Below are 25,828 nucleotides of genomic sequence, written 5' to 3'. Positions count from 1 at the left end.
TATTATGTAATATTAAAAGGATTAATTTAATTTAAAAGATAAGTCATGGCAGTAGATCTCCAAGCCGTGGTTTGCTCTTCTTGCTCCATGTGGGGGGCCAGGAACATTTCCAGTTCCCAGGACCACCGTGTGTGCAGGTGTTTCCAGCTGCAGCGCCTGAAAATCCAAGTCTCAGAGTTGGAACGGCGGCTGGGAACACTGTGGAGCATCCGCGAGAGAGAGAGTATTGTGGATAGCATGCATAGAGAGGTGGTCACACCACAGGCTCAAACTCTACAGACAAGCAGGAAATGGATGACCACCAGGAGAGCAAGAGAGCTAGGCAAGCAGGGCACAAATCTCCTGTAATAATTCCCCTGCAAAACAGATATACCACTTGGGATACTGTTGAGGGGAATGACCTCTCAGGGCAAAGCATCAACAACCAAACGCGTTACAGCATGGTCGGTTTGCTGCAGAGGGGAGGAGTAAAAAGTGTGGGAATGCAATAAATATAGGGGATTCAATTGTAAGGGGAATAGATAGGCTTTTCTGTGGCCACAAACGAGATTCCAGGATGATTGCCTCCCTGGTACTGGGGTCAAGCGTGTCTCGGAGCAGTTACAGGACATTCTGGAAAGGAGGGTGAACAGCCAGTGGTCGTGGTACACATTGGTACAATCAACATTGATAAAAAAAGGGATAATAATAATCACCTATTGTCACAGGTAGGCTTCAATGAAGTTACTGTGAAAGCCCCTAGTCACCATTTCCGATGCCTGGTTCAGGGAGGCTGGTACGGGAACCAGCCCATGAGGCCCTCAAAGCAGAATATTGGGCATATAGTCTTCCTCCACCATTCCTGCACCTTTTTCCATCAAAACATCCACCCGTTAATCAGGGAAAAAGGACCAAAGAAACACCACTAGCGGGAGCTGTCAAATGTCCGACCACTCATACCATGGCCGCCACCAAAAGTCCGCTAGAGTTCATTTTCAAAGATTACATAGCACAGCATTTGGAAAGCAGTGGTATAATCAGAAGAAGTCAGCATGGATTTATGAAGGGGAAATCATGCTTGACAAATCTGTTGGAATTCTTTGAAGATGTAACTCGTAGAGTTGACCAGGGAGACCCAGTGGATGTGATTTATTTAGCCTTTCACAAGGCTTTCAACAAGATCACATATAGCAGATTACTATATAAAGTTAAAGTGCATGGGATTGCAGGTAGTGTCTTGAGATGGATAGAAAGCTGGTTAGTAGACAGGAAGCACATGTTGGAAAAAATAGGTCTTTTTCCGATTGACAGGCAGTGACTAGTGGGGTACCGCAGGGATCTGTGCTAGGACCCAGCTGTTCACATTATATATTAATGATTTGGACGAGGGAACTAAATGTATTTCCAGATTTGAAGATGATACAAAGTTGGGTGGGAAGATGAACTGTGAGGAGGGTGTAGAGATTCTTCAGCGGGATTTGGACAGGCTGAGTGAGTGGGCATATGCATGGCAAATGTCGTAAATCGTGGATAAATGTGAGGTTATCCATTTTGGTAGTAAAAATAGGAAGGCAGATTATCATTTGAATGGGTGTAAATTGAGAGAGGTGGATACTCACCGAGATCTTGGTGTCCTCGTGCATCAGCCGCTGAAAGTAAGCGCGCAGTTTTGGTGTCCTTATCTGAGGAAGAATGTTCTTGCTATGGAGGGAGTGCAGTGAAGGTTTACCAGGCTGATTCCTGGGATGGCGGGATTGTCATATGAGGAGGGATTAAATCAGTTTGGATTATAATTCATTGGAGTTTAGAAGAGTGAGGGGGGGCTCTCATCAACAGTTATAAAATTCTGACAGGATTAGACAGGTTGGATTCAGAAAGAATATTTCCAATGGTGGGGGAGTCCAGAACTAGGGGTCATACTTTGAGGATAAGGGGTAACCTTTTAAGACTGAGGTGAGGAGAAATGTCTTCACCCAGAGAGCGGTGAATCTGTGGAATTCACTACCACAGAAAGTAATTGAGGCCAAAATAGTGTGTAATTTCAAGAAGGAATTAGATATAGTTCTTGGGACTAAAGGGATCAAGGGATATGGGGGGGGAAGGCGAGATCAGAGTATTTAACTCAATGATCAGCCATGATCAGAATGAACGGCGGAGCAGTCTTGAAGGGCCGAATGGCCTCCTCCTGCTTCTATTTTCTACCTACATATATTTTATGGCCACTAAACATCTTCACTGATACTAAGATTTCATCTCTGCTTTGTGCAACTAAATTGTAATTGTGAAGCGGGCAACATTGTTACTATTTTACTCAGAAGAAATCCTGGGCGGGTTTCTCCCTTTTGGGGCCAAGTCCCCACGCCTGCCGGAAAACGGGCGAGAATCACTCCGGACATTTTCCTCGAAAGTCCGGGGTGATTATCCGTTTTCCAGGGGGCCAGCAGCCCCGGCATGCGTCCCGCGGCTCTGGCTGTCGGCGGGGCCCTGCTGTCCTGGCCACGCATGCGCACGGCGGCCCACCTCGGTGCAGGTGCCGCCGACATGGCGGAGCTACACAACTGGCCCACGCGGAGTAAGGTAGGTCCTTCCCAGATCGCGATGGGCGTTCGATCGGTGGCCCCCGATCGCGGGCCTGGCCACCGTTGAGGCCCCCCCGGAGTCAGATTCCCCTCGCCCCATCAGGACTGCCACCGCAGCCGCGGGTCCCTGCTCCCGCGGGGTGGTACTACATGTAAACCACCGCGTCGACCGCGCGTGCGGGACTGGCGTGTCTGCGGAGAATTGTGGAAGCGCCGTCGCGCCAGATTTCCGGCGTGCACGGCTATTCTCCGCCCCCGTGCTGGGCGCAATTCCGGCACGTAGGGTCGGAGAATCCCGCCCCCTACCTCGGATTTGCCATAAAGTAACTTCATTTAAAGAGAGAATCATAATTGGTAAGCAGGCATTTGACAGCAAACATTGCTTCGGTGATCTTTGAAGTCAGATTCTATGAAAGGTGATCTGATTATGGTGCTGTAAATTTATATTTATGAAGTGATTTATAAAGTTTGGCTTTAAGGAACAGGCTAGTGTCACTATTACTGGCCGCAGGGAGCCTAAAATTGTTATCTGCTTTATGTACGAGACTATTCCTTAACTTTCCTGAAGTCGTTGAGGTGAATCTTATTCACTTTAAAAATCATCGCTGGTCAGGATCATTCCTTGGTCCTAACCCTACAATTGATGACCATGCGCCACGAGGGCGATCTTCAGAAAGCAGCCTCCTAATTGGCCAATTGCGCATCTGACGCCTAATTGAAGGTGGGTCCCTTTGGTTGAAGCCCCAGTAAGAAGGTCTACAGCTTTGGAGGGACAGCAGCCTCAAGGGTAGTCATGGGCACTGCCACTGTAGGAGAGGGACCATGAGGGTAACTCCATCTTGAATGTCCTCTGAAAAAGGGTTCCATTTCTTTAAAATAAATAAGAACATAAGAATTAGGAACAGGAGTAGGCCATCTGGCCCCTTGAGCCTGCTCCGCCATTTAATGAGATCATGGCTGATCTTTGTGGACTCAGCTCCACTCTCCGGCCCGTACACCATATCCCCGAATCCCTTTATTCTTTAGAAAGGCATCTATCTTTTTCTTAAAAACGTTTAAAGAAGGAGCCTCAACTGCTTCACTGGGCAAGGAATTCCAGAGATTCACAACCCTTTGGGTGAAGAAGTTCCTCCTACACTCCGTCCTAAATCTACCTCCCCTTATTTTGAGGCTATGCCCCCTAGTTCTGCTTTCCCCGACCAGTGGAAACAACCTGCCCGCATCTATCCTATCTATTCCCTTCATAATTTTATATGTCTCAATAAGATCCCCCCGCATCCTTCTAAACCCCAATGAGTACAGTCCCAGTCTACTCAACCTCTCGTCATAATCTAATCCCCTCAACTCTGGGATCAACCTAGTGAATCTCCTCTGCACTCCCTCCAGTGCCAATATGTCCTTTCTCAGGTAAGGAGACCAAAACTGAACGCAATACTCCAGATGCGGCCTCACCAACACCCTATACAATTGCAGCATAACCTCACTAGTCTTGAACTCCATCCCTCTAGCAATGAAAGACAAAACTCAATTAGCTTCTTAATCACCTGTTGCACCTGCACACCAACTTTTTGCGACTCGTGCACCAGCACACCCAGGTCCCTCTGCACAGCAGCATGTTTTAACATCTTACCGTTTAAATAATAATCCATTCTGCTGTTATTCCTCCCAAAATGGATAGCCTCACACTTGGCAACATTGAATTCCATCTGCCAGACCCTAGCCCATTCACCTAACCTATCCAAATCCTTCTGCAGACTTCCGGTATCCCCTGCACTTTTTGCTTTACCACTCATCTTAGTGTCGTCTGCAAACTTTGACACATTGCACTTGGTCCCCAACTCCAAATCGTCTATGTAAATTGTGAACAACTGCGGGCCCAACACTGATCCTTGAGGGACCCCACTAGTTACAGGTTGCCAACCAGAGAAACACCCATTTATCCCCACTCTCTGCTTTCTGTTAGTTAACCAATCCTCTACCCATGCTACCACTTTAAAGATGCATGGCATTGAGGGTAGTTTATGCAGCAACCTTTTGTGTGGCACCTTGTCAAAAGCTTTCTGGAAATCCAGATATACCACATCCATTGGCTCCCCATTATCTACTGCACTGGTAACGGCCTCAAAAAACTCTACCAAATTAGTCAGACACGACCTACCCTTTGTGAACCCATGCTGCATCTGCTCAATGGGACAATTTCCCTCCAGGTGCCCCGCTATTTCCTCCTTAATGATAGATTCCAGCATTTTCCCTACAACCGAAGTTAAGCTTACCGGCCTGTAATTACCCGCTTTCTGCCAACCTCCTTTTTTGAACAGTGGTGTCACGTTTGCTACTTTCCAATCCTTTGTCTAGTGAATTTTGATAAATTATCACTAGTGCGTTTACAATTTCCCTAGCCATCTCTTTTAACACTCTGGGATGCATCCCATCAGGGCCAGGAGACTTGTCTACCTTTAGCTCCATTAGCTTACCCAATACTGCCTCCTTAGTGATTACAATCATCTCAAGGTCCTCACCTATCATATCCTTATTTCCATCAGTCACTGGCATGTTATTTGTGTCCTCCACTGTGAAGACTGACCCAAAAAACCTGTTCAGCTCCTCAGCCATTTCCCCGTCTCCTATTATTAAATCTCCCTTCTCATCTTCCAAAGCACCAATATTTACCTTAGCCACTCTTTTTTGTCTTATATATTTGTAGAAGCTTTTACTATCTGCTTTTATGTTCTGAGCCAGTTTACTTTCATAGTCTACCTTACTCTTCTTTATGGCTTTTTTAGTAGCTTTCTGTTGTCCCCTAAAGACTTCCCAGTCCTCTAGTCTCCCACTAATTTTTGCCACTTTGTATGTTTTTTCCTTCAATTTGATACTCTCCCTTAGATATCCTTAGATATCCACGGTCGATTTTTCCCCTTTCTACCATCTTTCTTTTTTGTCGGTATGAACCTTTTCTGAACACTGTGAAAGATCGCTCGGAAGGTTCTCCACTGTTCCTCAACTGCTTCACCATGAAGTCTTTGCTCCCAGTCTACCTTAGCTAGTTCTTCTCTCATCCCATTGTAATCGCCTATGTTTAAGCACAAAACACTAGTGTTTGATTTTACCTTGTCATTCTCCAACTGTATTTTAAATTCCACCATATTGTGGTCGCTCCTTCCAAGAGGATCCCGAACTATGAGATCATTAATCAATCCTGCCTCATTACACAGGACCAGATCCAGGACCGCTTGTTCCCTTGTAGGTTCCATTACATACTGTTCCAGGAAATTATGCCGGGCACATTCTATAAACTCCTCCTCAAGACTGCCTTTACCAACCTGGTTAAACCAATCGATATGCAGATTAAAATCTCCCATGATAACCGTTGTACCATTTCTACATGCATCCGTTATTTCTTTGCTTATTGCCTGCCCTACCATCCTGTTACTATTTGGTGGCCTATAGACTACTCCTATCAGTGACCTTTTCGCCTTACTATTCCTGATTTCCACCCAAATTGATTCAACCTTGTCCTCCATAGTACCAATATCATCCCTTACTATTGCCCGGATGCCATCCTTAAACAACAAAGCTACACCACCGCCCTTACCGTCCATTCTAGCCTTTCGTATATTCTGATACCCTTGGATATTTAACTCCCAGTCGTGACCATCTTTTAACCATGTTTCAGTAATGGCCACTAAATCATAGTCATTCACGATGATTTGCGCCATCAACTCATTTTGTATACTACAAGCATTCAGGTAAAGTACACTTATGCTGTTTTTTATGTCTTTGTTATGAATCCTAACACCTTGATCGGTAACTTTTCGCAATGTTGACCAAAGGTGCCAGGCCACCACTGCAGGAGGGAGACTCCTCCACAGGATGGATTTTATCTGCAGCTGTGGTCAGCTGATTCTTGCAGCTCTGGTAAGGGTGTAGTAAAGGAAGCCTCATGGGCCCTGCAGCCAACAATTGGCAAGTTGCCTCCAAGCATCTGCTGGACTTTGGCCTCGGTGGGGGTTCAGTTCATCTCCAGGGAGATCACGGCAACATCCCCAGTCAGCCCCGAAGTGGGCATTTGCAAATTCAAATGGGCTACTTGCCTTTGTTGAGCAGTTAGTCCTTATCTGTTCGATCCTGCCTCCATGAAACATGAAAATTGCTTATTGTCACAAGTAGGCTTCAAATGAAGTTACTGTGAAAAGCCCCGAGTCGCCACATTCTGGTGCCTGTTCAGGGAGGCTGGTCCGGGAATTTAACCGTGCTGCTGGCCTGCCTTGGTCTGCTTTAAAAGCCAGCGATTTAGCCCAGTGTGCTAAACCAGCAAGATCGGCCTGAGGCAGGAACTCAATGCAAACTCAACCCCCTCCAATCCAACCTTACACCCAGTCTTGTTGTCAAAGCCACATTGCAGAACCAGTAAAATCCCACTCATTGGGTGAATTACTTTGTGTGCGATTGGGGGCACATCCCTTTCTCTGTAGGGTGTTGGTGAATCACTTGTTTTATGACAATTTGAAATGTTTCATGGTGATTTTCTTTGACACGTTTGATGGTGCCAATCGTCAATGTACTAGATTTATTAAATTCGTTGTTCTAGTTTTCTGTTTTGGAATTTGAGCTCTCTGTTGCTGATTCAGTAATATAACCGATAGCATTGCATAGCATACTGTGTATTTGTAGATCCTCATACAGCTAGTTTTGCCCTAGTTAATGGTAGCATGCCAAAATAATCTCTGGCCCCTGGGCTGTCAAAGGGAAATGTCAACCTCGAGGCCAGGAATTATATTAATGGACCAACCCTTTATGATCTTTCCCCGTTTACTGTTTTAACAGAGGGTTAAGCCCATTTTAAGTGATTTTTTAAAAACAGGATCTAGGGTTCCTGTTTCTGACAAGCATCTGCTAAGAAACAAGGGTGCTTGGTAATGGGGACATGATTGAGCTTGGCTGTGGGCCCTACTGTCAAGTATCCTGCCAACCTTCACTGTCGATGCTCACACATAAAGAATTAGTACTGGAAAGCTGCAGGACCTATGAAACCATAGCTTAGCACGAGACAGCAATTCCAGGGGACTGTGGTGGGAAAAATAGAGGGAGATAAAATTTGAAAAAAATACATTATTTATTGTTCTGTGCTATCTTTTACTGCAGACAAAACCCAACTGAACGTCTAGGAAATCTGAAAAATGGAATAAATGATATAAAGAAGCACAGGTAACTTTTATCCTCTCACGTTGACCAAACTTTTAAAGACATTTGGGTTGAACCTTGACCAGAACAAGTTGTGTCGCCAGGGCTTCTGACAGGGAGCCTGGAAGGTCCCTGCATACTGTGGAGTTTTGACTCCATAGCATCTGTAGTTTTGCTTTGACAGCTTCCCTACCTAGAGGTTATCCGGTTGACAGGTTTGGTTTCCACTCAAGTGGGAGCACTCTGGTGGAGGCTGCAGCTCTGGGCAAGTGCCTGCTGCTGCTCCACGTGGGCTTGTGAAGGGGGAACCAGATCCCTGACCCCACTGGAGGGGGTCTGATTCCCCAACCCAAGGAGAAGATCCAATCTCTGACTCTGTGAGGTGTGGAGTGTATGGCGATTGGCGATCGAGGTAATTTGATGGGTTAGGAGCTTGTGGAGGGTCAAAAGCACTGACCTTCTCGGCATAGTTATTCTCTTCAGCTGAGTTCTTGGAGACCTGAGAGACCAGCCTGCCGTCATAGAACAAGTTAAATCAGAGACTGCAGGCTCATTAAAATATTGAAGTTGTCAACCTGTGGGCGTTGGTTGACTGGCTACCACTTGTCTCACCTCAATTATAACTGGAAGTCAGTGCTTTAGAGACAGCTTGGTGTTAGGTTCAGAGGATTTTAAAGTTTTAACATCTCTGAAAATTGACGGTTTAGTGAACAACTCAGAAAAATATTATTTAAAAAAAATCCATGGCCAGTTCCAAGATGGGTATGAATGCAATATAGTTCACATAATTGGAAATTGGATGTGCCCCTTCTACCACAAACAAAGAAGCCAATCCAAGTGAAGATAAGTCTCTGACCTAAACTGAGAGTTATTGTATGAGTGCTGAGAGCAATTGCATCATTGTGTGTGATGTGAAGTATTTATGTACTTGCATTTTGGACAGCTAACTTTTTATATTTTCGATTGAAAGTTGGGCAGTTAAATAAGCAATGCCCAGATGTCACTTTTGGCATTTTTTTCCCCTTCATTGATCTTTCCATTTTTATTTTGAAATAATGAATCAATTCCAACAAAGGCACAGAACTTATAAGAATCATTTCGATAGCCCCTTTCTTGTGATCACATTCATATTTCTTCATGAATTTTCACTGAAGGATGGAGGATATTAAACCAAAGGCATTAGCTTCCTAAAGAGAAGTAATTCAATAAAATAGTAGAAGCTAGAGTTTGGACAGTGCGAGAGAGAATGACGAATCACCTTGGCGGTAACTAACGCAAGCTGAAAGAAATGCATGTTTATTGAGCAATATAATAGATCTGTTGCCAGCAGATATATTGATTTTAACAGGCCCAAAAGGTTAGTTCCATTTATTTCCCATTCATTTTGTGGACTGGTCTCTGGTGTACAGACACAATTAAGTTGACAGGGAGATAAATAATTACATCAAAAACGAGGTGGAATTTCTTTTTGCTTAAACACTAAAGAGGTACAGATTGCTTTTTGTATCAATACAATTTCCTTTTTGAAGTACCCCGGGCTGTGAGGAGTGATGTATAAATTGGCTGGGATTCACCAGTCATGTTATTGCTGTGAGTATCCCGAAGTGATTTATGTCAATATTGAACCATAACATGAAGGGCCTCCATGTGGTGCTTTGCTGACAACTACTATAGTGGCTCTGTCACTTGTGTATTCAGACAGCTGAACAGCATGCTGCATTGAAAATAGTTTTTTCTGGAAAACATGGTGCCGTTATGAAAAGATCTATGACCCCATAGATCTATGCATTCACAAATTCATCTTCTTTGTTTTGTGCAGGAGTAAGCAACAGAATACATGGACAGTTAAATTATTACTGAGTATCTTATAAAGCAATACATGTTCCGAAAGGAAACAAATTTTGCTCCACCCAGTGTGGTAAACTGAATTATTTTCATGGTTTCTATTACATCTGCAATTTATTTTACATCAAGAAAATAAAATGTAATTGCCAGTAGCAGCCATGGGTCGCAATTCTCCCGTTTTCAGACTAAGTGCGCTCAGGACCCATTCCCTCTGGCGCTAAGAGCGAAGCTGACATGCCATTCAATGGCACATTGACATTTTTTCATGAGGATCAGGGATTTCACTGGACCTGAGAGGGACAGGGCCTAATCTCACTGACAGGTCCTGCTTCTGAGATCGCGGCACCATTTTAAAGGGCGCCCCGATTTCAGAATATTGTTTCAATGCCCCCCCCCCACCTTTGTTCTGAAAAATCTCCTAAAGAGTCCAGGTGCAGGGGCTGCACTCCAGGAAGCTCTTCAGAACAAAGAGATAGCCCTATTAAACAAAACTGTGGTTCGAAAGAACCTCATAAGGAAGCACTTCAGAGTTAATGGGCAGAATTCTCTAATAATGGAGCAATGTCCCCACACCCGTGGTAAAACGGGCGCAAATCACTCTGGACTTTTTCTAGAAAGTCCAGAGTGATTCTCCATTTTGAAAGGGGCTTTGCTAGGCCCCAGAGTAGTCCTCTCAGCTCCGGCTGCCGATATAGGGCCCTGCACTTCCGGCTGCGGGTCTGTGCATGCGCGCAGCGGCCGCCTGCGGCCGCGGGTCTGCGCAACATGGCAGACCCACACAGCGGGCTGGCCCCCAAAAAATAGGCCCCTCTCCCGCTCGTGCGCCCATCGATCGGTGGCCCCCGATCGCGAGCCTGACCCTGGTGGAGGGCCCCCCCCCCCCCCCCCCCCGGTGACGGATCACCCCACCCCCACCAGGGAGGCCACAGACTGTGTCCGCTGCTGCCACTCCGAGTGCCCACCAGGTGGCACCATGAATGAACCACGCCGGCGGGAACTGAGCCAGTTGCCAGCGGAGAATCGCCCCAGAGGCCTCTTTCAATCGCCCCGACCGGCGCCGCATCGACTGTACGCGCGCCACTGGTGGCGAATCTCCAGTCTGCGGAGAATCGTGGGAAGGCATCGGACCCACGGAGGCTTGGAGAAATCAACCCCCGACCCCCTGTAGACTTATATAAGTAAATAAGGGTAGGCCTTCGAAATTCCTCGCCCTGACAATCAAGAGACTTTTTAAAAGCAATGGTCGTGAAATTGAATGTAAGCAATGCAGCTCAAAGCTTTTGGACTTCCAGAGCAATTTTTTGTCTGTGATAAAAGCACTTCACAGATTTCCACCACATTATTGGGAAGACGTTTACCTTCATCTCACAGACATTTGATCTTGACAAACTGAAAGACAGTTTAAAGATTTTAAAAGCTACAGATGGGAAGACCAGCCAAATAACCCCTATCCCAGGAAAGACCCCCGACCTGAGCCCCTCCAGCCCAGCCCAATCTTCTCTGATTCCGACCTCCCCAGAAGACACCCTGGGCACCCTGAAGACAAGTGTAGGGAGGGTACTCACCCCCTTGTCCCCTGCTCAGAGTGCAAGCCACCAGGTCCCCATTTCTCAGGACTTGCACCAATCAATGCTAACGGGACTTCTTGTTTGGGCGGTGGGGGGGGGCAGGAACATCCCCTGGTTTCTTCAACTAAAGCAATCATTTTAAACCAATTTCAAAAGATTAGCCCATCAAGAATCTGACTGTATTCAGATGGACTCAATTCAACCAGAAATAATAGCACAGTTAAGGCAATAGAAAACAGATATCATGATTTAAACCTGAGAAAAATAATTGCAGTGTTTAGTATCAATTGTGAGTCCTCAAATACTGACGGAATCTGTACCCACATTCTGCAAAATTTGAACATTAAGACTTGTCCTGACAAGTGGCAAGTAACAATCATACCACGCAAGTACCAAGCAATGACCATCAGCAAGAAAGAATTTAACTACCTTCCCTTGGCACTCAATGGCATTACCATCGCTGAATCCCCCACCATCAATATCCGGCGGGTGGGGGGGGTCACCATTGACCAGAAGATTAAGTGGACCAGTCATATAAACACTGTAGTTAACAAAAGCAGGTCAGCGGCTGGGAATTCTACAACGCAGAACTCACCTCCTGACACACTAAAGCATGTCCATCATGTACAAAGTACAGTCAAGAGCGTGATGGAATACTCTCCGGAAACGGCGCGATGTCCGCCGACTGGCGCCCAAAACGGCGCGAATCAGACGGGCATCGCGCCGCCCCAAAGGTGCGGAATGCTCCGCATCTTTGGGGGCCGTGCCCCAACATTGAGGGGCTAGGCCGACGCCGGAGGGATTTCTGCCCCGCCAGCTGGCGGAAAAGGCCTTTGGTGCCCCGCCAGCTGGCACGGAAATGACATCTCCGGACGACGCATGCACGGGAGCGTCAGCGGCCGCTGACAGCTTCCCACGCATGCGCAGTGGAGGGAGTCTCTTCTGCCTCCGCCATGGTGGAGACCATGGTGGAGGCGGAAGGGAAAGAGTGCCCCCACGGCACAGGCCCGCCCGCGGATCGGTGGGCCCCTATCGCGGGCCAGGCCACCATGGGGGCACCCCCTGGGGCCAGATCGCCCAGCGCCGCCCCCCCCCCCCCCAGGACCCCGGAGCCCGCCCGCGCCGCCTTGTCCCGCCAGTAAGGTAGGTGGTTTAATTTACGCCGGCGGGACAGGCATTTTAGCGGCGGGACTTCGGCCCATCCGGGCCGGAGAATCGAGCGGGGGGGCCCGCCAACCGGCGCAATTCCCGCCCTCGCCGAATCTCTGGTGCCGGAGACTTCGGCAACCGGCGGGGGCGGGATTCATGCCAGCCCCCGGCGATTCTCCGACCCGGCGGGGGGTCGGAGAATCTCGCCCCTGGACTTTCCTTCCTAACAGCAATGTGGATGTACCTGCACAACGTGGACGCCAGTGGTTCTAGAAGTCGGATCAACACCACTTTCTCAAGGGCAATTAGGGATGGGCAACAAATGCTGGTCTATCCAGTCGCACTCGCATCCCATGAACAAATAAAAAAATTACACCAAAATATTTGGAACTATTTTTATAAATTTAGTATATTTATGTGTGTTGGTGGAACATGAAAGTTACACAGTTTAGCTCAAAAATGTAAGTTTGAATATAATTTTTTAAAATTGTTTAGATTTATTAAATAAAGGTTGTATTCAAATAATATATTTCATTTTCCTCCATCGCAGATGGTTCAGTGGTTTTAACTGGGAAGGATTGAAAGCTAGAACATTATCATCACCGTTAAAAAGAGAGGTATTTGTGCAAATTAATATTTTACTTCTGACATAAGAAGTCATGATTTTGCAGGTTATTGTTCTCTGTTACATTGTTCCTTCAAAATAAATGGTGTTCAATTGGGAGTAACTAGCTCAGCGAAGAACTGCCTGTCCACCTATTCCTACCCAATATCATTTTGGCAGGAAAAGTAAAGAACAATTTTCCTAATGTTACAAACAATAGTTACCCCTTGTGACAGGATGAGCGTTCGAATCTGCAACAGTTTAGGCAGGTAACACAAAAATGGTAGGGTGAGTTTTCTAATTCCATTGACGTCGATAAACACAAATATTGTAGATTTCCTCACCACCAGAGCAGAAGTGAAAAGCTGGCACTACTTATTTTAGTGAAATTAGCAATCGCATTCAGGGAAGCTGTAATGCATGTTTAGATGGTAGAAAACCTGGACTGAAGGGGAAGGGGGTCATTTATTGGGTCGGGGTAAATGTGTGTTGATGGAACACAGCAGTAGGTGACCTATTCTGTCCCTGACAAACGTAATAATAAGAATAATAATAATCGCTTATTGTCACAAGTAGGCTTTAGTGAAGTTACTGTGAAAAGCCCCTAGCTTTTCCACCATACCACCAACATACCACCAACAGCATTACCCGATACTGGAGGATTGGATTGAACCTTTGGGCTGTTGACCATTGAGTGCACAAAAGTCACATTCCCATTTCTGTATTGAAATTGTTCGGGCATCATTTTTGTGCCGTTTGTGAGCTGTAGACCGACGAACAGATGAATCACTGCAACGTGTTGAGTCCAGACTGACACAATATAAAGTGGCTTGGATGTTCTCCCACCCACAGGAAGTCATTGTGTGGGAATGAAAATGGAGTGAGGGATGGCCAGTGCGTTAGCCTTCACAGGACGTCCAGTCTACTAACCCCATTTTGAGATCATTAAGTTGTGTAGTACCCTCAATAACGACGCTAGAGAGTAAAACGGTAAAGAAGGCTTTAATAAGCTAAGAACTAGCCTGGTGCTACCTGCAAAGCAGCCCCTTATATACGACTCCCAGGTGGGCGGAGCCAGAGGCGGAGTCCCCCAGGGTTCCAAGCCCGGCCTAAAAGGGGACATCACCTTACATGATGATAAGGGTACAGTAATACAATAACCGTTCATCACAAGTTGATTTGGCCAATTTCGAATCAGGGCTTTGGAAACCAAAGTATAAAACTGCTCATTCTAAACACTAATGTCTCCACGCATACTTTCCAAAACAAGCAACCAGGTAATGAATAATTAAATTTACGGAAAACAATTTAAACCTTTAATTGTACAATGATTTCTTAATGATGTAAACCGCACTAGAAAAAGTGATCGATGAAGGGAATATTTTGGAAATTAGGTTACTGTACTGTGATAAAAGATTTGCAAGAATAATATCAGAACTGAGAGGTTATAACTTACATATACTAAATATAAAGGGCATTTTGCTCCAGTTTCCGACCAGAGATCATTAAAATGACGAAGTGGTTTAATTCTAAATTATGATAGGGAATTGAGAAAGCTTGTGGGGATGTCCAAAAATAATTATAAATATAAGGTAGTTATAATAAATATAATAAATCCAGTAAATATTTCAAGAGAAGCTTGTTCACTGTGAGAGTGGTTGAAATGTGGAACTCGTAAATATATAGACCGGGATTTTACATTTGCAAATTGGGACTGCGTGTGAAAAATTTGGCATGATGACATCGGACCATGAACCCGATGTCAAGGCGTTGATTTCCCATAATGCACTAAACAGACAGTGCCAAAATTCACAGCCCGTCTGCCAATTTAAAAAATGTCATTCATGGAAAATTGAGCTTGTTAACAACCAATTGACCCGAATATTATGCTGCCCATGCCACACTTTGGCTGGCATGGGTCGACGGGTAGGAGTGGGAAGTTCTTTTTTTTAACCATCTGAGGTGAAAAAGCGGGAAGGGGGTTACACTCCTTTCGGGAGGGGGCGGGTTTCTTGTGTGCAGCAGGAGAACCTCTGCTTCTGCTGCACACAAGATAGCCTCTCACTTTGTACCACTCTGCCTAGCCTTCAGCCCCCCCCCCCCCCCCCCCCCCCCACACACACACACACACACAAATAGGTTGTCTCTTCCCAAAAATCCCAGACTTGCCTTAGTTTGGGATCTCGCAACGATTTCCATGGTCCTGCCTGCAGTCTCAGCAGTGCCCACTATTGCAGTCTGGTGCTGTTTGACTACAGGAGCTGCCAGCCAATCAGATTGGCATGGGGTATAGCGATAGGGGCTAGGGCACGCGTATGTATATATTTGTTCGCATTAAACACCTGTTATCACTGTTACAACCTTACTCGGTGCTCTGTCAGATGGGTGTGAGTGAAGGGCTGGTCTGGGCTGGCCAGAAAAGGAGCGCGGGGAGGGATGCAAATGGGCGGACATTGTGGGTGATCTGGGTTCCCCATCTTCCCCCTACGATCTTCCCCACCTCCACCACCCCAGGGATTTGACGGCACCGTGTGATGGAATGGCCAGCTTGCCTGCAGGGATCACCCAGGTGGACGGTGGAAGTACTACCGTGGGCAGGTGTCAGACATTGTTAAATGATGCGGAGCACCAGAGCTCACCGCAGAGCGGGTTGTCATCATCCTCCATCCCGTGGACCATACCCGCTATTACTGCTAACCCTGGTCCCACACCCCCTTAGCCCGGCAGGTATGTTTAATGGAGGGGGTTGCAGGCGGTGGGAGATGTGTTGCCCATGCCCCTGGTCAGTCCCCCGTCCTAGTCGGTGAACCTGGAAGCGATCAGAGCGTCCCGTGCACATTGGCCCTGGCGCACACGTTGTGCGGACTCCCATGCCTGCCTGGTCCCTGTATCGTGCCCATCCTCGCCCTCCCCCACATCCTCATCATCAGAAGAGGCCTGCCATTCATCCTCCTCCTCCAGCATGTCGCCCCTCAGCTGCACGATGTTGTGGAGGACGCAGCAGGCCACCACGATGTGGGCGACCCTCTCAGCGCCATGCTGGAGGGCTCCTCCCGAGCGATCCAGGCACCTGAACCGCAACTTCAGGATGCCGAAGCATCGCTTGATCACACCCCTGGTCGCTGCATGGGTGTCGTTGTAGCGGTCTAACCACGACTGCAGTGGATAACCCCTGTCACCCAGGAGCCAACCCCGTCAGGGGGGTTAGGAAGGGGGGGAATGCGTCTCAAAGAGGCTGGGAATCGTCGAGTGTGCCCGGTTATCGGGAGCAGACGTGCATGATGCGCAGCTGATGGTCACGTATCAGCTGCACGTTCATCAAGTAGAACTCCTTTGGGTTTTTGTGGAGCGGCCTGTCATATGCATGTGCTCGTAGGACCACATGCATCCTGTCAATTAGCCCCTGGACCCAGGGCATGTCAGTGATGGTAGCGATCCCCACTGCCCGGGCATCCTGGTGGGCTCGGTCCACATTGAAATGGATATATTGTGCCGACTGGGCATCTAGGGCCTCCGTGATGGCACAGATGAACCGAGAACTGTGAGATCCCGTACAGGTCCCCACTCAGAAGGAGCCCATGGCGGTAAAAACTAAGCGAGGCCGTCACCTTGACGGCCACCGGAGGCGGGTGCCCTCCTCCTTCCCCGGCAGTGCCAGATGTGCCATGATCTGGCAGATAGGTCACTCTGTCTCCATGCTCAGCCAGAGTCTTCGAAGGCATGCCCAGTCTGGCAGGTCCTTGAATATCAGGTGCTTCCAGTACACATGAGGCCCCATGCGGCACCTCCTCCTCCTCGGCTTGCTGGGCGGCCGGATCTCCATCCTCAGCGGCTGCCTCCTTTTCCACTGCTGCACGCTCCACTGCTGCAGCTTCCTTCTCCTCGAACAACTCATACAGCTGCAGGGAATCCCTCAAGGCTGCGGAAACTAGGAGGAAGGCCAACATTGCTGGTAGTATTCCAATATCTGTTGTCTGCAGGGGGTGAAAGGCTGACGTGTTAACATGGTGCGTACCCCTGTGCCCAACCAGGTCCAACGGGCTTCATGGTGCCCCGGTTGGCACTGCGGAACCTGCTCATGCACGTTACCCCCATTCCCGCACCCCTAGCTCTGTCGGCGCCCAACCCTGCTGCCAGGAGTGCCGTCGGCTGGTGCTGCTTTTGCCAGCGGATCGCTCTGCTTCACCTGTCCGGTGCCCCCATAGGGGCGTCAGTGAGCATTGCTCTTGGTGGGCTGCCTGATGCTCCGCTGGCGGGTGGCAACCGGTTGTGGGGGGGGCGGGGGAATGGCGGAGGGTGGGTTACGGGGGTGGGGGGTGAAGGGTGGGGTGCGGGGATGGTGGAGTGGAGGGTGGGTGCGGGGGTGGTAGGTGTGGAGGGTGGAATGCAGGATGTGGGAGAGTGGGGGCTAGGATGCGGGGCTGGTGGGGGTGGAGGGAGGGGGCTGGAGTGCGGGGCTGGGGGCACCCATATAGTCAGTGTCACTCTGCAGAACCACAGGCCAAGGTGCATAGACAGTGGGGTACGCAGCAAGATGGCTAACTTGAAGACCGCAGCAATGGCGGTCCGTGCCTGGGCACTGCCCCAGACCCTTGAGGGAAAACCCCCGGCCACACACCCATTCCCCGTCACCATCCCAGCCAGCCCGGTCAGTGTCTGACCCGGCGGTCCACGGTCACGCCTCTCCGTGTCCTACTTCCTCTCTCTCCCTCATCAGCCACAACGCCTGGTTCACGATTTTTAAAAGCACAAGTGAACCTCGCCATTGGGAATTCGCCCCAGTGGAGGTGGAGAATCGCGGAGGCCCCGGAGAATATGGGTCAGGCCCGCTAATGATATACCAACAGTGTTTACTGTGTGCGAAGTGGAACGCATTGATGCTGCTGTTGCGGTGACGGAGAATTGCGATTTGGCATGAAATTGGCGCCCGCCACAATTTCAGTGTGGAACCGATTCTCCTCCCAAGAGCAAATCCCGATTCCGGCGTCGGCTGACGGGGAATCCCGCCCAGGGACTTTTTTCCACTGAGGGGCGGAAATCTGACCCTCAACATGGTAAGGCTGCCCGCAGGGTTTGATGCTGCAAAATGGGGCAGGATTCTCCCGTACCCGGCGGGGCGGAGGGTCCCGGCGGGACAGAGTGGCGTGAACCACTCCGGCGTCGGCCCGCCGCAAAGGTGCGGAATCCTCCGCACCTTCAGGGGCTAGGCCGGCGCCGGAGTGGTTTGCGCCGCGCCGGCCAGCGAGGAAGGCCTTTGGCGCCACACCAGCCGGGGCTGAAGGGACCCCGCCGGCCGTCGAGAGTCCGCGCATGCGCGGGTGTGTCAGCAGCTGCTGATGTCATCCCCGCGTATGCGCCGGGTGCGGTGTCACCTACGCGTCGGCCATCATGGAGGCTGACACGGCCGACGCGTAGTAAAAGAGTGCCCCGCGGCACAGGCCCGCCTGCCGATCGGTGGGCCCCGATCGTGGGCCAGGCCACCGTGGGGGCACCCCCCCGGGGCCAGATCACCCCACGCCCCCCCAGGACCCCGGAGCCCGCCCACGCCGCCAGTTCCCGCCGGTAAGGGACCTAGTCTGATCCACGCCAGCGGGACCGGCAAAAAACAAGCGGGACTTCGGCCCATCGCGGGCAGAGACTTCGGGCAGCCCCGGGGCCCATTGAGCTGCGCCGGCCCCACTATTCTCTGGGGCAGGCGGTGCGACTCACGCCTCGCTGACTTTTGGAGGGCCGGAGAATTCAGCGGCCGGCGGGGGCGGTGTTCACGCCGACCCCCGGCGATTATCCTACCCGGCGGGGGGGTCGGAGAATCCCGCCCATGGTCTCTCATAAAGTTGGCGGGTTCATGACTGACTTTTCCAACGGTGGGGTGAGCAATTCGCTATCTCCTCCTGCCATCCCATAAAAACTAGGCCCGGGGTGTAACTGTGATGCATTGAAAAGGACGCTAGATTAGCAGAGGGGAAAATGAAAAAGCATATGGTGATGAGTTTGATGAAGTTGAATAGGATGAGGGTTGCGGAGCATAAACACCAGCGCTGACAAATTGAGTGAAATAGCGTGCTTCCATGTTGCAATTTTTTTTTTCCTCTTGTCTATCTTTAAATGAATTAAGCAAGAGACCAGTATTTTTGTTGAAGGCATAAGCTCGACAATTGTTGAAGTCACAATGGGAGATTTTATGTACAAATAGAAAGAACCTATGGACCAAAAGGACCAAACCTAACATTTTTTTTAGTTACTAATGAGAGCCAATCATAACTAACATAATTATTTAAAAGCTTTTTTTGGGGGGTGGGGGGTTGGCGACAATTAAGTGCTGAGTAACAGTTTTTTCTTTTTTGTTTCCCAAGCTTACAGGTCCTACCGATTGTAGATACTTTGACACGTATCCCCCTGATAAGGATATTCCCCCAGATGAATTTTCAGGCTGGGACAAGGATTTTTAGATCTATGCCAAGTTCCCTACTGATTGGGGATAAAAAGACAGCAGCTGTGACTCTTACTCAATGTTCATAAAGGAACCTGGACAATTTCCCATGATATGCATCTTCTAACGTGTGGCGTTGTTATCAATCAACCTGCACGAGCATCTGTGAATAATGTAAACACTGAACGTTGTCAAGAAGAAAGGAATTAACTTCAAAAAGTTTATTTAAGAAATCAATATAAACATTATTCTGGTATTATCTTAACTGGCAAAACATTTTCTCTTTAAAAAGCTGCTGAAACCCATTAAGTCAACATGCGCCTTGTGCAAATACTTCTTCAAGTTGTGCCAAAATGGTTTCGCCATGTGGATCGGCTGCTCATATGCAAATGCTGAACAGCCAGAGTGAACAGCTGTACAGGTGCAGTCGGTAGTAGCATTTGTATGCAATGTTTCTTCCTGGTTTACGCATGCCTAAATTTCCAAGCTATCAAAGACCAAAGATGTGCAGGTTAGGTGGATTGGCCGTGCTAAATTGTCCCTTCGTGTCCAAAAGGTTAGATGGGGTTATTGGGTTACGGGGATGGGGGGGACCTGGATGGGGTGCTCTTTCTGAGGGTCGGTGCAGACTTGATGGGCTGAATGGCCTCCTTCTGCACTGTGGGGATTCTATGGTTTTGTCATGTCCTTGATCAGGCAGCAGCTTTGTCTTTGTTTGAAGACCTATCTGATTCTGTAAGCATGTTTCTGATTTGACCTCCAGGGTACATTTGCGGCAAGAGGGGTGCTATAACATTGTGCCTGACTTTAGACATTGTTTCCTAATACCTTGCATTTATCCGACAAGTACTTATTTTTATCTTCTACTAACTTATATACAATCTAACCAGCTGTATTTGCACACGTTACACAAAGATTTTTACTTCTTGCTAAACATTCATAACATTTCTGTTCCTATGCTTCTAACATTGCCCCATACATTTCTAAAAATGACCTAACGTTTTCTTCTCTGAGCACTTTCCTTTATTAGAATTAAAGCATTACTTTAGGATCAATTGATCAATCTTCATAAGTACAGCAATTTCAATTAAATTTCAAATAAAATGTGCAAACAAAATTCACCAATTCTAAGTTGCCCAATTTATTCAAAAGACTTGGCTATAACCTCAATAGTCAAGAAGTCTTTATTATGTGACCAAAGCTTCTGTACTGTCTCTTTACAGTGTTCAGCAAGCATTTACAAGTGAATAATGAATTACCCTTAAACCTTTTAAGTCATGACTTCACTGGGAGTTCGGAGTTCAAGGGGAACCCACTAGAAAAGAGATCCAGTTAAGCCAGGTTCACACCAATTCCAGAGGTTCCCAGTCAGCTTTGTAACTGGGTAGAACCATGATATACCTTCAATTCACCGAGAGGCAGAGAGAGCGAGTGAACATTAGGCTTTATTAATCATGAACTTGCCTAGCCAGAGTCGGTTGTACAGATGAATGCCGCCTACAGACGGCCGGCCTATATATGGCCCCGGTGAGGGTGGAGCCAGAGGCGGAGCCCACCGGGGTTACAGTGCAATACCTGGAAGCAGCTCGTATCACCACTTCCAGGTCATAGGTCATAGGTTACAGTATCATACATGCATTAGGTGAATACATTCACCACAAACCACTGTGCACCTCTTATAAGGCCAAAAGCATCAAATGATTCTGGACGGAGAAGCATTCGCTTTGATGGGATATTCTACTTCCCTTTGAGGCCGATACATGGAGAGACATGATAGTAGCCTCATGATGAACTGAAGTGTGAAGGCAGTGGCATCAGAAGGAAAAAACAGGGAAACTTGGGAAATAACTGGTTCAAACTGGTCGAGTATACCTTAAAATGGAACTCCGGTTCGGACCAGTACCAGCCATTTCCAAGTTTTACTGGTCTTTTCTTAGGATGCAGTCCATGTCCAGGTCAAACTGTCTGGGTACCCAAAGAAAGAGAAAAATATATTTTAAAGATTTGTGCCTGCCTTTACACAAAGGGGCCAAAGGAGAGTTGGCTGAAATCTTGTGGAATAGCACACCAGGATATGTATTTTTAAAATATTTTCCCTTTCTGAGAGTTACAAAGCCAATGCACAGAGTGGACAGGGCAAGCCCTCATTGTATCTCATTGCTTGCTCCAAAAACCAATTCAAATTGAATCTATGTCATGGTCCCCACAAAAGAGACATACTCGATCCAAGTTGACAAGAACAGCATTATACCTGATCCTCCCTGCCCTGATGTTGGACACATACCGGAGTTTCTCACTGCATGGGGCTGGTGGCTGCTGTGAATGTGCAGGTATCCATTGGCCCTAACAATATGAAGTATCTTTCCTCTGATGCCGCAACCTCAGTGACACCAGCAATGGGAGAGTCACAGAAACCGTGGTCCATGGATTTTTGGAGCATGTGCAGCAATTGTAAACATCAGTGACTGTGAACGGATTATTGTATTGACATGGTAATTAAAGCCTTCGGCAGATGCTAATGGAGACAAACTGATCTGACATGGAGGCATTTAGTTTGTGTTTTAACCTAGGCTGTGTACTACTTGGCCAGTGCTGAAGGACATAGCAAATTGACCTCAGTTCAGATGTACTGAGTATAAAAATAGCTCATTTGTATCTTGGCCAGAAGTATGTTAATTTCCGTTTTGTTTTGCGTTCCAACTTTAATTGCTCTCCAAGGTTAACTAAAGAGCAAAGGATTAGTTATTGTTTTTAAAGTGACCTAAACAGCATTCTTTCTCACTGATTACCCAATTAAGCACAATACATGATATGCTTTTCTACCCAGAGTCAGTATGCTAGGTTCCCAGAAAATGAAAAAGAATTACAAAAATCTGGATTACTCCAGAGACTAATATAATAACCATTTGAATCTGCCCCTTTAAGCAGACTGGAAACTATGGGATGAACTTTAATCTTCGAGCCAGGTAATGGGAGTCAGAAAATTTCCTGACTTAGCTTGCCTGCCTCGGGAAAAAGTGCCTGCAAATACTGAATTTTCGTTTGGGGGAGAGTGATAACTGGTGAAGGGCCCAACCCCCACATTCGGAGTTTTGAGGTGGTCATAGTGTTAGTAGTTACTTTATTGATACTTTAAAGAACCTTGATGACTGACACTTTAAGGGCTATAGCAAAATAATTTTCTATGAAGGAACCATCATTTAAAAAAAAAGATTTTTCATACATGCTTATCAGGTTCGCTGCTTCTGTACAAAGTCTATGGGCGGAATTCTCTCCCCCCCCCCCCATGCCGGGTGGGAGAATCGCTGGGGCGCTGCGCGAGTCCCGCCCCGGCACCCGCACACGATTCTCCGCCCCCCCCCCCCCCCCCCCCCCCCCCCCCCCCCAGACCGGCGCGGCGAGAATCACGGCTGGCTGCTGGGAGAATCGCCGCTCACCGTTTGTAACGAGCGAGCGGCGATACTCCGGCCCGGATGGTCCGAGCGGCCTGCCCAACACGACGGCTTCCCGCCGGCGCCGGCCACACCTGGTCGCTGCAGGCGGGAACAGAGCGGGAACGCTGGGGGGGCGGCCTGTGGGGGGGGGAGGGGGATTAATGTACCGGGGGCGGCCTCAGATGGGGTCTGGCCGCATTCGGTGCCCACCGATCGGCGGGCCGGCCTCTCTGAAGGAGGACCTCCTTTCCTCCGCCGCCCCGCAAGATCCATCCGACATCTTCTTGCGGGCGGCCTCGGGGAGGACGGCAACCACGCATGCACGGGTTAGCGCCGGCCAACCCGCGCATGCGCGGTTGATGTCATTTACGCAGCGCCGCTTTTATGCTACTAGCCCACCGGGGGCAGGAGAATAGGGGGCTGGGAGCGGCCTCCGACGCCTGAGTGAAACACTCCGGTTTTCACTCCGGCGTCGGGACTATATTGGGAGAATGGGCATCAAAGTGTCGGAGGTTAGTATGAAGGGTATGAGGGCCAGTGGGGCCGACATAGGTTGACATGGGTGGTGTGAGGGTCCTTGAATGTGCTTTTCCACAAGGTTCTCTCATCTAGACTGTGGTTTACAACACCTCTGAGCATAAACCACAAGCCCTTGAATAAACTGACTTGACTCTGCAAAAGCTGTAGGTGGCTAGGACTTGCCTATCCCCGCAATGGAGCCGGCCAGGACTGGAGTGCAGGGCACGACTTGGTGACTCACACTAGCCTGCACCCTTATCAAAGAACAAAGAAAAGTACAGCACAGGAACAGGCCCTTTGGCCCTCCAAGCCTGTGCCGACCATGCTGCCCATCTAAACTAAAATCTTCTTCACTTCCTGGGTCCGTATCCCTCTATTCCCATCCTCTATTCCCATCCCACTACCCTCTGTGTAGAAAACGTGCCTCGTACATCTCCTCTAAACCTTGCCCCTCGCACCTTAAACCTATGCCCCGAGTAATAGAGCCCTCTACCCTGGGAAAAAGCCTCTAACTATCCACTCTGTCTATGCCCCTCATAATTTGGTAGACCTCTATCAGGTCGCCCCTCAACCTCCGTCGTTCCAGTGAGAACAAACCGAGTTTATTCAACCGCTCCTCATAGCTAATGCCCTCCGTACAACATCCTGATAAATCTCATCTGCACCCTCTCTAAAGCCTCCACATCCTTCTGGTAGTGTGGTGACCAGAATTGAACACTATCCTATGCTGGTGAAAATTGGGGAGCATCAGGAATGGGGCCAGGAATTTATGAATTGGGTGTCGGATGTAATTTTTCAAGGTCTGCAAAAGGTCCAAAATCCAGCCCTTTTTTCTAGGAGAGATCTGCTATGAGAAGAGATCTTTTGAATGGAAATAACAAACTGGTTTAGCACAGGGCTAAATCGCTGGCTTTGAAAGCAGACCAAGGCAGGCCAGCAGCACGGTTCAATTCCTGTACCAGCCTCCATGAACAGGCGCCGGAATGTGGCGACTAGGGGCTTTTCACAATCACTTCATTTGAAGCCTACTTGTGACAATAAGCGATTTTCATTTTCATTTCAACTGGCACCTGATCGGGACTCTGAGATTTTATATGATACAAGCGTAGGGTAAATGGTTCCATCTTTGAGTGCGTGTGTCAGGAATTCAAAAATATGATCCCCCTTCCCCCAATTTTCAGGAGCACCAAAAAGATGAAAATATTCCTTGTTGTGTCATCAATTACCTGAAATATGACAATGGTATTTCATGTGTACATTTAACATTCTTGTTTGTGGTAACTCATCAAACTTGGTGTTTGTATGTGTGTGTTATATCTAAAATGTTTTATCATGCCACTATCAATGGGCGAGATTCTCTGACCCCCCGCCGGGTCGGAGAATCGCCGGGGGCTGGCGTGAATCCCGCCCCTGCCGGTTGCCGAATTCTCCGGCACCGGAGATTCGACGGGGGCGGGAATCGCGCCGCGCCGGTTGGCGCCCCCCCCCCCGTGATTCTCCGGCCCGAATGGGCCAAAGTCCCGCTGCTAGGATGCTTGTCCTGCCGGCGTGGATTAAACCACCTCTCTTACCGACGGGACAAGGCGGCGCGGGCGGGCTCCGGGGTCCTGGGGGGAAGTGGGGCTCTTCTCCGCGCCGGCCATGGCGGAGGTTGGCAACAGCCGGCACGGAGGGAAAGAGTGCCCCCACGGCACAGGCCTGCCCGCGGATCAGTGGGCCCCGATCGCGGGCCAGGCCACCGTGGGGGCATCCCCCGGGGGCAGATCCTCCCGTGCTCCCCCGAGGACTCTGCAGGCCGCCCGTGGAGCCAGGTCCCGCTGGTACCGACCTGGTTTGATTTACGCCGGCGGGACCGGCCGAAAATGGGCGGCCGCTCGCCCATCGCGGGCTGGAGAATTGCCGGAGGGGTCGCTGCCAGCGGCCGCCAATCGGCACGGCGCGATTCCCGCCCCCGCCGCCGGAGAATTCGGTAGCCGGCGGCGGGGTGGGATTCACGCCGCCCCCCGCCGATCCTCTGACCCGGCGGGGGCTCGGAGAATCCCGCCCCAGATCTTTATTATATTGTTTATGAATATTGTTCACAAAAAGGGATTCACAGACATGAAGTTCTGCCATATTTTGTAAACATGACTTTTATACAATATCATTATGGGGAGAAAGGTTGTACAACATGTTATGTGTGTACCAAGTGATCCAATACGGTTATCTGGAGCATATTCCTCTTTCTTTATCGAATTCACATAGATAGACTATTAAGAATAAAATCCAATTAAGCACATAAATGAGTATCGACAAAGAATAAAAGTGAAGATAGTATGAAGACGGTATCCTATTTGCCATTTTTGAATGTTCAACAATTGCTAAAAAAAACATTTATTTCTAAAATAAGTTATCAGCAAGGTACAAGTCTGTTGTGGTAAACTCTAGCTGGTATTCCTATGTCATAATGAAGTGCAAATGTAGTTATTTCCTCTTGTCAGCGTAAAGGAAAAATAATGCTTTTGTATTCGAAGTTTGGTTTATATATTTTTAATAAACTT

The 25,828-nt window shown here is 48.5% G+C and overlaps 1 protein-coding gene across 1 annotated transcript in view; it reads left to right on the top strand.

The window, feature by feature from the left end:
- prkg2 (protein kinase cGMP-dependent 2) overlaps positions 1–22,683 on the top strand; it is a 187,100-nt gene extending 164,417 nt beyond the window's left edge. Inside the window, exons 19-21 of the mRNA XM_072496242.1 lie at positions 7,701–7,763; positions 12,852–12,918; positions 19,259–22,683. Coding sequence (XP_072352343.1) covers positions 7,701–7,763; positions 12,852–12,918; positions 19,259–19,354 — 226 coding nt within the window. The 3' untranslated portion in view covers positions 19,355–22,683. The remainder of the gene's footprint in view (positions 1–7,700; positions 7,764–12,851; positions 12,919–19,258) is intronic.
- Positions 22,684–25,828: the final 3,145 nt, after the last annotated feature.

The sequence above is a fragment of the Scyliorhinus torazame genome, chromosome 3 (assembly GCF_047496885.1).
Source record: "Scyliorhinus torazame isolate Kashiwa2021f chromosome 3, sScyTor2.1, whole genome shotgun sequence".
In the NCBI taxonomy this organism is placed as follows: domain Eukaryota; kingdom Metazoa; phylum Chordata; class Chondrichthyes; order Carcharhiniformes; family Scyliorhinidae; genus Scyliorhinus; species Scyliorhinus torazame.
The sequence above is the reverse complement of the archived record's forward strand: the minus strand, read 5'-3'. Positions and strand labels throughout refer to the sequence as shown.